This window comes from Indicator indicator, chromosome 11 (assembly GCF_027791375.1).
Source record: "Indicator indicator isolate 239-I01 chromosome 11, UM_Iind_1.1, whole genome shotgun sequence".
NCBI classification, from domain to species: Eukaryota; Metazoa; Chordata; class Aves; order Piciformes; family Indicatoridae; genus Indicator; species Indicator indicator.
The window spans coordinates 1,387,042-1,399,672 of record NC_072020.1 but is presented as its reverse complement, the minus strand read 5'-3'; the positions used below and the strand labels follow the sequence as shown (position 1 = coordinate 1,399,672).

Here is a 12,631-nt window from a genome sequence, read left to right as displayed (position 1 = left end):
CAGCCAGCCATTCTTCTTCCAGTCTTTCCACAACCCACAAGGCATAGGATACCATCCCGATCGGTGTAGAATAAACTTTTGGGCCATCTCCACGTTCGAGATATGTTAAGCTAGCTGGACAGCTATTACCTCTGTCGAATTGACTGGATTCTCCCTTCTCCATCTCTCGCTGCAGCAGACTCTGGCGCGTGGACTCCACCTGCAGAATTCCACCTCCAGCTTGTTCCCAACCACACGACCAGGAACTCGTCTGTCGAACAAAGCATAACTCTTTACATCGATCAGACAGATCACTGTAAAGGAGGGCTTCCTCTCACGAGTTACCTCTCCTCTGGAGGTTTAGCCCACCATGTGCCTCTGGCCATGGGTTGTGATCACTCCACCAAACCAGGCCTTTCGAGATTTCCCATTCGAGCTCTCTGTGTTTATCAGAGCCATCCACTTAGACCAGTTAGCATCTGTTGCATGATGTGGTGAAGAACCTTTGCTTTGAACATCCAATTCAGAACTGGCAATCTAGAGCTTCAGAAGAAATTGTGACCGTTCCAATCAACGTTCAAAGCACTTTCACTCCTTCATAAAGCAGCTAAAATTCTCTTCTCTGATGGAGTGTAGTTTGTGCCTCTGAGCCTACTGTAGCCACGACCCCAGAAACCAAGAGATACGTCCTTCGTGTCTCCACCTGAGCTCTTCTGCCATAACACCAGGTTGGACCATTGTACAACTCGCCGCCGAAGGGGGGTTTACATAAAATGTTCTGAATGTCTGGACCCAGTACGGACAGGTCCCAGACCCATCCTTGGACTCACGTCTCGCTTGATCTGGTCAAAGGCTGCTTGTCTGCTCTAGGACCCCTTGAAACTGTTTCTCTTTCGTGTCAATCAAAGAGGTTTCACAATCTGGACTGTAACCAGGAATGTGCAGTCTCCAAAATCCCACAATGCCTAAAAAACGCAGAGTTTCTTTCTTGGTGAGGATTTGCCATGGTGGAGACTCTGTTTATCACATCCATTGGGATGTACGGTGACCATCCTTAGCCACCACCCCAAATCCCAACACCCGCACTCCCAGAAACTGGATTTCTCTGGCAGGCTCCTTTCACCTGTCCTTCGCTTGATAGCGAAACCCCAGCTTGCAAGAGAATGCACAGGATTTTGTTACCTTCTCGAAGACTTCTTCACATACTCACCCCAATGATGATGTCATCAATGAACTGAAAGTGTTCTGGAGCTCCACTTTCTTCCAAAAGCATAATGGATCACTGCATGGCAGATGGTTGACTGTGAATCCACCCCTTGGGCAAACGATTGAATGTGTACTGATTGCCTCTCCAGGAGAAAGCAAACTGGGCCTGCATTCCTCTGCTATGGAATAGGAGAAGAAAGCATTAGCAATGTCATGGTAGCAATACCATTTGGCCTGCTTGGATTCCAGCTCATATTTGGAGTTCCAGCATGTCTGGTAACAACAGCTGCACTATGGTTGAGTTACTTCATTCACAGGCATGGAAACAACTGTCCAGACCCACTCTCCATCTGCTTTCGCATTAGGCCAGATTGGACTGTTGAAAGGTAAAGTGTTTTCTGATGACCTTCTGACTCTCCAACTGACGAATCCAGTTTTGAATGGGCACCAAAAGAGTCACGGTTTGGTTCTGTATTGTCTGTGATCACAGTATTGAGAGCCACCGTCAGCTATACATCCTCTATCTCATGTTGTTCCCCAACTGCAGATTCATCTGAAAAGCTCAGGTCTAAATGGACAACCTCATTTTCCTCCATCAATTTCTACAGTTGCTATTACCCAAAAGCCATTATGTAACCCTTAGGGTCTTTAAAACGCCCTTCTCTCATAAAGTCAATTCCCAAAATACAAGGTGCATTAGGACCTGTTACAATAGTATGTTTCTTCCACTGCTTCCCAGTTAAAAATTAAAAAGACAGTTTCAAACCACCACACTGGGAAACACCTTTCCCTCACAATCACTCATAGAATCACAGAATTGTCAGGGTTGGAAGGGACCTCAAGGAACATCTAGTTCCAACCTCACCTCACACCAGATCAGGTTGCTCAGAGCCACATCCAGCCTGGCTGCAAAAACCTCCAGAGATGAGGCTTCCACACCTCCCTGAGCAACCTGTAACAGTGTCTCACCACCCTCATGGTGTAAAACTTCTTCCTAATATCCAATCTGAATCTATCCACATCTAGTTGTGCTCCATTCCCCCTAGTCCTATCACAACCCAACACCCTAACAAGTCCCTCCCCAGCTTTCTTGTAGCCCCCTTCAGATACTGGAAGGCCACAAGAAGGTCTCCTGGGAGCCTTCTCTTCTCCAGACTGCAGAACCCGAACTCTCTCAAAGTCTGTCTCCACAGCAGAGCAGTTCCAACCCTCTTGCTCATCCTCATGGCCCTTCTCTGGACACCTTCCAGCACCTCCAGATCCTTTTTGTACTACGGGCTCCAGAACTGGATGCAGTACTCCAGGAGGGGCCTCACCAAAGAGGAGCAGAGCTATGGAGCTTTTAGGTTCCCCAATGCAGCCTTCTCCAATCACATCACCTGGGTTTGACAGCGATTAGCAAACCGCTCTCATTGGGTCAAAACAAGTCAGCCAAGAAAGGCTGACCTGTCCAAAGGAAAACTTCTGTGAACACAGAGCACCTTGATGCAAGGCTACTGTTACAAGGGGAACTTTAGCCTAGATCCTGACTGCAAAGACCAAAAGTCAAACAAATTACCATTGGATGCAAAAGGAAAATAACGCTGAGGTCTACAGAATTCATTGGATTGCTAACGGGAATATAGAGCAGAGGCAGAAACAGTTTCCTGCTCTCTCCTCTTCTTCTGTTGCTTCTGCTTGCAACTTCTCCCTCTCTCTCCTGTAGCCTTGCCAGGGAGCTCAGTTTTCACTACTGTGTGAAGGAGGGAGGGAGTGAGGGAGAAGGTGAATGGGTCCCCTGGATCCATCCAGGGGGGTCTGAGGAGTTTCTGTGTTGTTTATAAATTGTAATGATCTCTATATTGTACATCTAGTGTATATTTTGTACATATCCATTGCATTTCATGTTTCTAGATTGTAGTTTGCTTGCAAATAGAGCTTCATTTGCTTCCATTCCAAACTGAGCTGGTCGGGCAATTTTATTTTGGACGTAGTTTTCTCCACATTATTTGGGGGTGGGGAGGTGATTTCAACCCACCACAACTACAGACATGATACTTTTTTTTTTAAAATCAATCAGAAGACACACAAGCCACTTGTCACACTGACCTGCTGCTGTCAAAGACAGAACTCCTCCACACTTCATTGCAAATACATTTACCAGGGCTCCTGAGTTGCATTCCCTGGGATGGAGCTTATCTTGTATCAGCTGATCTACTGAATTAAGGGAGGTTCCTCATGCAGAGGCGTATGTCAAAGGCAAACAAGGTCAAGCTATTTCAGTCCTGGACACATGGATTTCTCATTTTCACAGCTGGTTCTCTTTGCTAATGAACATGCAAATTTTGCTCCTGCTTCAGGTAGAACATAGGCATTCACTTGCCTGGAAAAGGCAGTGCTTCTTTAATACTGAATGACCACTTTTGCCTGTGCAACTGGAAGCTCTGCAGGATTGAATCCTGTGTTAAGTATATTCCATCCATGTGCTCACATCTGAAAGATTCCTCTGCCTGACAAATACAAGCACAAGTTTATCAAATATGTAATCTTCTACCTAGCAAGAGTGTGCAACAATGGCTCAGGTAGGCAATGGGGGAAATGTTAATCATACAAGAAATTAATTTTCTATCAAGTGACTGAGATGTATTTCCATCCAAATTAAATTAAATGCCAAGGAAAAACGAATCTCTAAGCCATGTTTTAGATTTTGAGAGGATAGTTTTTGATACGCTCCATGCCCTTGAAGAAATTCTGAGCCTTCAGCACTCTCAGCTCTCTTTAGAGCATGTCATGCTTTGGAGTGAGACACAAAAGGACGCAAGGTAGTGTCTAGCTGAAGGTGTGAAGGTCTTAGCAGTGGTCTGGAAAGCAGCATAGCTCTTTGCACACAGGTTACAAGCAGCATAGCTTTGCGCACAGGTTACTGCATCTGCTAATGAGTTTTGACCCTCAGCAAATGCTGAGGGCTGATGAACACAGATTGCCATGGATTGTGGAACAGCCTTGGCCCTTGCTAGGTATGAGGCTAGAGACATGCTTCACTGACAAACATCACTGATCAGAAATGGCCAAATGCTTGGATGTGTAAGAGACACAGAACTGCTTCAAAGCAAACCTGTTAGCACTGCCTGGAGTATGAAAAGAAGAGAGATTAAAAAAATATTCTCTAAACATGTGCTCCAGGAAAGCTGCATGAAAATAGCTACCTCAAAAAGGAAACTGGAAATAAGCAAAAAGTGCAAAAAGAATGGTGAGGAGGGGAATAAGAGAAAGAAAAAGGAGGGTAAAACCCCAGCAGCAGTGTACAAATAAAACTGAAGGTTTCAAGCACAGTTCCTTAGGTCTGAGTGAGTCCTTGCAAAAGGTATTTAGGAAATGTCAATGGATTGATTCAGGTAAGGAAAAGCAAAGGAAGAAACAGGCTGTAGTACAGTAAGGATGTGATAAAAGGTTGACTCAGAACTTCAACAAACACTTCATCTTACCTTTTTTTTTTCTCCCAGAACAGTAATCCTTGGCCAAAATAATAGGAATAATAGGAAGGAGGTTGCAGAAACGGACAGCGTGACATTAAACTAGCAGCTCAGTCTGTCTGCTGAGCTGAATGGGAGAACAGAAACTGGTTAATCTCCATCACAGAATTTGACTTTGGAAGTCTAGGAACAAGTCTGCTCAGCAAGCTTTACCAAGCCAGAAATGACACAAAGTGAAAAGATAAAACAGAAGTCTGTTTTAAGAAGCATGGAAAGTGACTCCAGGAAATACAGGTTTGTAGATCTGCCCTCAGTAGTGCTTGGCTAAAGATAAATAAATAAAAAAATAGATCCTTCTAGACTGTAAGATAAACCAGTTGTCTAGACAGGGAAAATGTTTTAGGTCAAAGATAGAGTCTATCTATTTGGATTTCATTAAAATTATTGAATAGGCTACCAAAAGGAAATTTGGTAGCTAAGACGGAAGGGAAGCAGTGAAGAAATTTTATGGAAAGCTCAGTGGGAGATGGTTACTGCTGAAAGGAGAAGATTGAAATCAGGTTGCTGGAGTTCTTCAACTAATAATGCTGGCCTAATCTTAAGGTGAATCTTGTTCTCCATACTTTCATTACTGAATTTGACAGTCATAAGGTCATTTGGTTCTGGTGTGAGGTTGGAGGCACTGCCAAAACTGAGGATGCCTGGGGCTTGAGGGATGGAGTCATGGCAATGTAATGAACTTCAGCTGTGGAAAAGCAAGCTGTGCACCTGAGACCCAATTCAAACCACTCTAGTTGAGAATAGACAAATGTATCCTGGAGCCACTGAAATGACTGAAAAATAGAAGGTCAGCCTCTGGTTGCCCAAAGGATGACTAGGAAGCCCAATTTCTGGGTAAGTTAGTAAAGCATTACTGATACTGTGCAAGATCTCATGCAGAATAGCAAGCACAAGTTCAGTCACTCTTGCTCAAGAAGGAATTTTCAGAACACAGGTGCATGGAAGTGCTACTAGAATTGGATGAAGAATTCAGAGTTTATATCAGCCTGGCTTGTTTAGTATAGAAAATCAAAGGCTAGGAAGAGGTATTAAAGTCTGTTCTTGCATGTTGGAAACCTGCACTAAGAATGGAAAAGAGAGGTTTAAGCTAAAACAACATTATCCAAAATTACAATGCCACCAAGGCTGGCCAGAAACAGGCTGGACTTAAAGGGAGTGAGGTGTGGAGGGCACTCCTTAGCCTCAGGAGCATCTAGGTGTTGGGAGAGCCTTTTGAAAGTAGTGGTACAACCTATAACATTACTTTATGAAATAGAATACATCCTAAGAGGGTCAGAAGGCAGGACTGGACTGTCTTCCAGCTTTGAAAAGAACTCTCTTTGTTCTGCCTTTCAGTAAATCCCTTTTTAGCCACAGTAGATTTCCATCAAGGCATCTTTAGTTGTTGCAAGGTAATAGACATTTTCTTTATTCTGGCAATGCTGAAAGCATGTTTAGAAAAGAATGACCTGATGACATTTCTGTTTTCCCTCAGGTATCTCAAGGTGTCTAGGAGCTGCTCTGACATACATATATGGAAGCGAAGAACAACACCGCAGAGTTTCAATCAGAAAAAGAGAAAAGTCAAAATGAACATAAAGACAAGAACAAGTCTGCTCAAGAAATTATGGAAAGCACAGATAAAGTATGACTTCCCTGCTCTTAATGAAATCTTCCTGTATTCAATTTGTCCTTACACTTCATCAAAAGACACAGACCCACTTAGTTGATTTCTTTCCCTTACTCACCATTTTACGCAGAGGCATGGACATACGATCAAGGGGAGACCTTTTCTTCTTCTCTCCTCTCAGGACTTTTTTAAGATGTTTGGTGTTCCTTTGAAGACTACAGCAGTAGTTTACATTCTGGGTATTTATCACTGGTGCAGAGGGTGAAACACTAACTGTACACCATACTCCCTGCCCTTTTAAAATATTAATTGATGAGTAACCATCTATGGAGCCTCATAAAGTATTAACTCTTTAAGTGGGGAAGATCTCTGTTTAACAGCAGAGAACAAATCCTACCTGATTTAAATCCCACATGATCCTATCAAAAATCTAAGGACTTTCAAGCTGTTTCTGTTAGTTCACAATCTAATATTAACAGCTGGATTTGACACCTCCTATAAGCAAAACTGCTCTATTGGACCAGCAGGACAGAGGAAAGTTAAGTTCAATTTTCTTGACCAGTGCAGGGATATACAGACATTAAGCTTGCATCTTGAACTTCAATGTTTAATCCTTTTCCTGACTTACTACTTCTCAGAAACATTTCAGCTACAGCACAGCAAGTCAGGCAGTATTTGGACAATTGCACTACACCTCCTGAATTGCCATGCCTGAATTTAAAGCTAATGCTCTGCATTTCCTTCACCAGGAAGTGCATGGAAGTGTGAGACTGAGACAGGCTCCTTTACGATGCGAAATACATAGCTCTGGTGCCACATTTATTTGGAGATCAATTTGATTGTTTTGCTGGTTTTGTTTTCCTCCATATTTCAGCTATTCAACTTACCTAACTGACCTGAGTGCAAGCAATTTATTAAGCACATGAATCTGTGGTTCAGAGGAAGAAAAGTGTAGATGGAAACTGGCAAAGCTGTGACACCAACATTTAGTCTTCCTAGATATCTACTGACACTTGCAAATAAGAAACTTTAACATGTCAGATTGCCTGCAATAGCAGGGGCAGGAGCTGATACCCCTTCTGGGGTGTATGAGGGAGACTGAAAGCTATTTAACACACGAGCAATAATAGCTTGAAGATCACAGAGCTGACTGATGCTATCGGTACCAGCTCAAACATTATAGATCACAGAATTGTCAGGGTTGGAAGGAACCCCAGGGATCATCCAGTTCCAACCCCCCTGCCATGGGCAGGGACACCTCACACTAGATCAGGTTGCCCAGAGCCATATACAGCCTGGTCTTAAAAACCTCCAGGGATGAGGCTTCCACCACCTCCCTGGGCAACCTGTTCCAGTGTCTCACCACCCTCATGGGGAAGAACTTCTTCCTAAGGTCTAATCTAAATCTCCCCTCCTCTAGCTTGGATCCATTCCCCCTAGCCCTATCACAACCCAACACCCTAAAAAGTCCCTCCCCAGCTTTCTTGTAGCCCTCTTCAGATACTGGAAGGCCACAATCAGCTCTGCTCAGAGCTTTCTCTTCTCCAGACTGAACAACCCTAACTCTCACAGCCTGTCCTCATAGGAGCTCCAGCTCTGATCATCCTTGTGGCCTTTCTCTGGCACGTCCAGATCCTTCCTGTGATAGAGGCTCCAGAACTGGACACAGTGCTCCAGGTGGGGTCTCATGAGAGCAGTGTGGAGGGGGAGAATCACCTCCCTTGACCTGCTGGCCACACTTCTCTTGATGCAGCCCAGGATAGGGTTGTCTCAAACCAGAACTTAAAATAGTAAAAGAATTTTCTAAGGAATACACTATTGGCTACGAACAGTCGCAGCCACTGTTCACAACACAGTGATTATCACCTGGCTTACACTTCAAAGAGTCAGAAATGGGCTCTCTCCTCTTCATACACAAGTGTCACTTACATACAAGGAGGACAAAGCTAACAGAGTTATGTGCCAATTATACCAAACATAAAGAAATGCTGCCAGGTGTAGGAACATCTCTTTAGACACAAATTCCTTCGAATTTTATTTTTCTTTACTAAATCCCAAGGTATCTTCACATAAAAGACATCAGAAATATGATCTCTGATTGCTAGCACTAAATTACTGCTTTTATCACTAAGTTTGTGATTGTGCAAGCATACAGTGTGTCCTTGAGTGTTACCACCAGGAGGAAATTCCCCCTTAGGATTCATTAGTTAATGACTTCCTTCCTTGCTGAGTTGTAAATCTACAGAAGGCTTCAGCAACTTGGTAATTTGGAAACCAGCTGTGAGGGACCAAAAGAGGTGGGAGCCATAACTACAACCACATTAGTGTAATCAGATCAGCAATTACAGGTACAGACATGGTACCCTCAGAAAGTTATCCTGTGAAACTTGAAGCATCCACTCAAGGCATGCTTAAGTATGAAGAAGTATCAAGAGCCAATAAATTAATTTAATAAATTAATGATTAGTTTTGTGACATGCTTATCAAGAGAGATGATTTTTAGCAGAGCAGTGGTATTTATAGTGCTACAGGATGGCTCAGCTGCATAGATATCTATCTGCTATCACAGAATCATAGAATCAGTCAGGGTTAGAAGGGCCCAGAAGGATCATCTAGTTCCAACCCCCCTGCCATAGGCAGGGACAGCTCACACTAGATCAGGCTGGCCAGAGCCTCAGAGCCTATTCTAAGCTTGCCATCCTTCAGACATCTACTTGAAGTTACAGTAATGAGGCAGTGCACCGGAGGTGCTATGTGTGAAGTATAGAGGGGCATAAAACTTAAAGGACATCCTATAGCTATATGTGTGTATATATATATATATATATATGTACACATACACACACTATGCCATAAGGTGCATGTAGAACATGCAAATGGGTTTGCTCCTAGGGCCCAGGAAACGTGGTGGATTGAAAGTGTATTTGTTTCCTCATTTGGGGAGGTGTACTGAAGCCCAGGCATTAGTGGTGCTCATGAAAAAGAGGGCACGTATGGGAACAGCTGAGGGAGCTGGGAGTGTCAGGCTGGAGAAGAGGAGGCTGAGGGAGACTTCATTACTCTCTACAGCTCCCTGAAGGGAGTCTGGAGTGAGGAGGGGGCAGCCTCTTCTCCTTGGTGGCAAGCAACAGGACCAGAGGAAATGGTTCCAAGCTGCACCAGGGGAGGTTCAGGCTGGATGCTAGGAAATATTCCTTCACTGGAAGGGTTCTCAAACATTGGAATGGTCTGCCCAGGGCAGTGCTGGAGTCACCATCCCTGGGGGTGCTCAAGCAGCCTGTGGACCTGGCTCTGAGGGACACGGTTTGGTGTTGATCCTTCAGTACTAGGTTGAGGGTTGGAGTGGATGATCTCTGAGGTCTCTTCTGACCAGATATCATCTGTGATTCTTTCAGCAGCTGTGGGTGCTCACCAGCAACCACGCATTGGAAAGGGTGGTGGGAGGTTTTAGCATTTACTAAACTGAGCTGCTCCCCTATGACAGGGTGTATGACTAACTTCATTCTTCCAAGTTTCACCTAGAAGCCTGAAGTTCTTCCTCTCAAGCACATTCTAGTCAGGAATTGCAATGCCTCCTCTGTGTCATCTTCTGAGCACAGTCTGAAGTGTGCTAGCTAAGTCTTTTTCTGGACTTCAGTAGCAGAAGGAACCATTTGCCACAGTTGCCTGTGAATACCCAGGACTGGCAGCAAGCCTGTTACATCATTAGTTCTACATCACTTTTACAAAATTGTTTTTCTGCTGAAATGTTTTCAAATGTATTTTGAAGGTGGCTATTATCCATGTTGTTTCTGTTCCTATATTTGGAGTCCTAATAGTGTTTAGCCACAGAAACAAGTCACTGTGGGGTAATTAGATACTGCACAAACTGTTCTGCAGTAACTGCAGCAAACATGAACTTGTTAACCTATGCAACAGAGCACTTGAAGCAAGCTTAGCCCTCTGTGAATGATAGGATAGCTCCCTCAGCAGGGAACACTGAGGGATAAAAGCTTGCTCACAGGCCCTTGGCACGCACTGACTTATGCCTTTGTCAAAGTTTTTGGCTTTTGAAGCACATCAGTTCTGCTGGAAAACAAAAACAAGCACAAACATCATCTTTATGAAATCAGCCTGCTGTTTACTAGGACTGAAAAAAGAAAGCTTATCTCACTACCCCTGTGATCAGAATGTTCTCTTGACTCTATCTACTGAAAGGACAGCACAGTGTGCTTCCTGATCACGTTTGCAGTTCTGAAATGTTAGTGTGCAGATGATGTGTTCACTACAAATACCTGTGTACAAGTCATGACATCAGCTGCACAGTCACAGCTCTTGCCTCTTCCAGCATGTGGCTTCAAATGCTCACAAGAGTGCCACCACTGATGATAGCAACCCTGGACTATAAACCAGTTTGTAGCCTATTAGTTCCCTGGCCACACGTGCCTAACTGCTATTGTCATCCTGGCAGGCACAGGGATGCACAAACCCTACAGGCAGCACTTTCTCTCAGTGCAGGGTCAGTTCATCTTGGGCACAGTGTTTTGTGAGCCACTGGGAAAGTCCCTCATGCACCATTGCAACCAGGTGCCTGTCCATGTTGAGTGGCACCTCAAGCTTCATACTCACTTGCCCAGCACTGAGTTAGGACAACGACTGGGAGTGCAGGGAACATGCAATCCACCAGGGCCTGTGCACAGCCCAACACACGAGGAGCTGGGGCTGACAGGGCACTGAAGGCTCCAGTTGCTTTTGGGACCTCACTGGAGGGAGGCTGAGTTTCCCATTAGACAAATAACAATTCAGCAATGAAGAAAAGTGGTCTAGAAAGGATATAGGTACTGACCAAGCAGATCCTTGTAGAGTCTGGGGTTAAACCACTAACCTGTCTACTTTTGTTTCCCATTACCCAGGAAGACTGCAGCAATGTCCCAGTAGTACTGAATGTGTACAGTGAATACTTCGGGAGAGCTTTTCTCCTTTAAAGAGGCTGTTTTACACAGGCAATACCTCAGCTCTCCTTCTTGGGAATATAGCATCTAATTTTAAAAAATCAAATAAAAAAATCCCAAGCCCACGTCAGAACTCTACCCACACAGACAGATAATTTCAACTCACTCCAGAAACCCAGCTAGAACTGTGGAGTAACCTAGCTGCCTTCCTATATTAGACCCAGATAGCCATTGCCTTTAAACTCAGGCCAGCACAAACCTTGCCTTGTCAAGTAGCTGTTTTGCTCATGCTCCTAATGCTCAAGCCAGATGTAAGCTCCTAATGTCACAAACCATCCTGTTCTTACATGTCTACACAGCACATGGCATCACTATGAGGTTCACAGGAGGATCTGTCAGGTGCTATCATGGTATCAATCATAAGTAAGTAATAGAGGATCAGTAGAACCAGAATACTCAAGGTAGACCACAAAGAACATTCATTATATAAGGTTACTGCATTTCTCCCTTTACCTCTCTAACCTCCAAGTAACACACCAGTAGGCAGAAAAACTTTTTCTAAGCAAGACCATCAATAATTCACAGGCCATGCCATTTCAGCCGGAAGTTAGCTTTCAGGAATGTAAACTTAGCCATGTTTAAAAATAAAAAAACAAGTAAAAGGCTGCAAAAATAAAATCCTCTTATGGGTGGTGTACATAAGGATTACTGTGCCAAAACTGTCACATCCTGTTTCAACTGCTAGCTCCTTAAACAGTGAAAGTTCACTGATGTATCTGGCAGAGAAGGTGAGGCAGGTAAAGCATCACAAGCTCCCAAGCAAAATTCTCTTCTCTGAAGCTGTAAGAAAAATCAATCTTTCCAACCATGAACAAAACCCTTTAAGTGGTCTGATGCTTAGTGTGAAAATAGTTAAAAACATCTATTGGCATCGATCCTCTCTCTGAGCCCTACCACCCTGCCAGACCCTTACCATAATGAGGGGAAAACACAAGCAAAAATCCCCAGCCCCAACCATCTCCAAAGCAAGTATTCTCCCAATTCAGAGCCTGAACTGCCCAGGTGACAAGGAGAATTCAGAAGGAGGAGCGTCAGGGCAGGCACTGCAATCAGAGGTGGCTCATAGCACTCTGCTGCTGAGCCTGGCACAGGATTCCAAATAAAAATTAAAGCAAACATATCTCTCTTGAAAACAAAGGAGGAGTAATAAAATAAATACATTTTTAAAAAAAATTCTCTAAGTACCTTTGATTCCTGGCTTGTAGTTGATGCTGGAGATGGGGGCTGCTCCACTTCATTCTCTTTCTCCACACTATCCACGCTGACTTCAGTCGTGCTGCTCGGAGGAATCATTTTACCTCACAAACACTGCTACTACCAGGAAGACAGCTACA

General features: G+C 44.0%; 1 protein-coding gene across 2 annotated transcripts in view; it reads right to left on the bottom strand.

The window, feature by feature from the left end:
- Positions 1-12,590, bottom strand: part of STAC (SH3 and cysteine rich domain) — a 70,118-nt gene extending 57,528 nt beyond the window's left edge. For both annotated transcript variants that reach the window (XM_054385027.1, XM_054385028.1), the window contains exon 1: positions 12,483-12,590. In XM_054385027.1, the coding sequence (XP_054241002.1) occupies positions 12,483-12,590 (108 nt within the window). The remainder of the gene's footprint in view (positions 1-12,482) is intronic.
- Between the last annotated feature and the right edge of the window lie 41 nt (positions 12,591-12,631).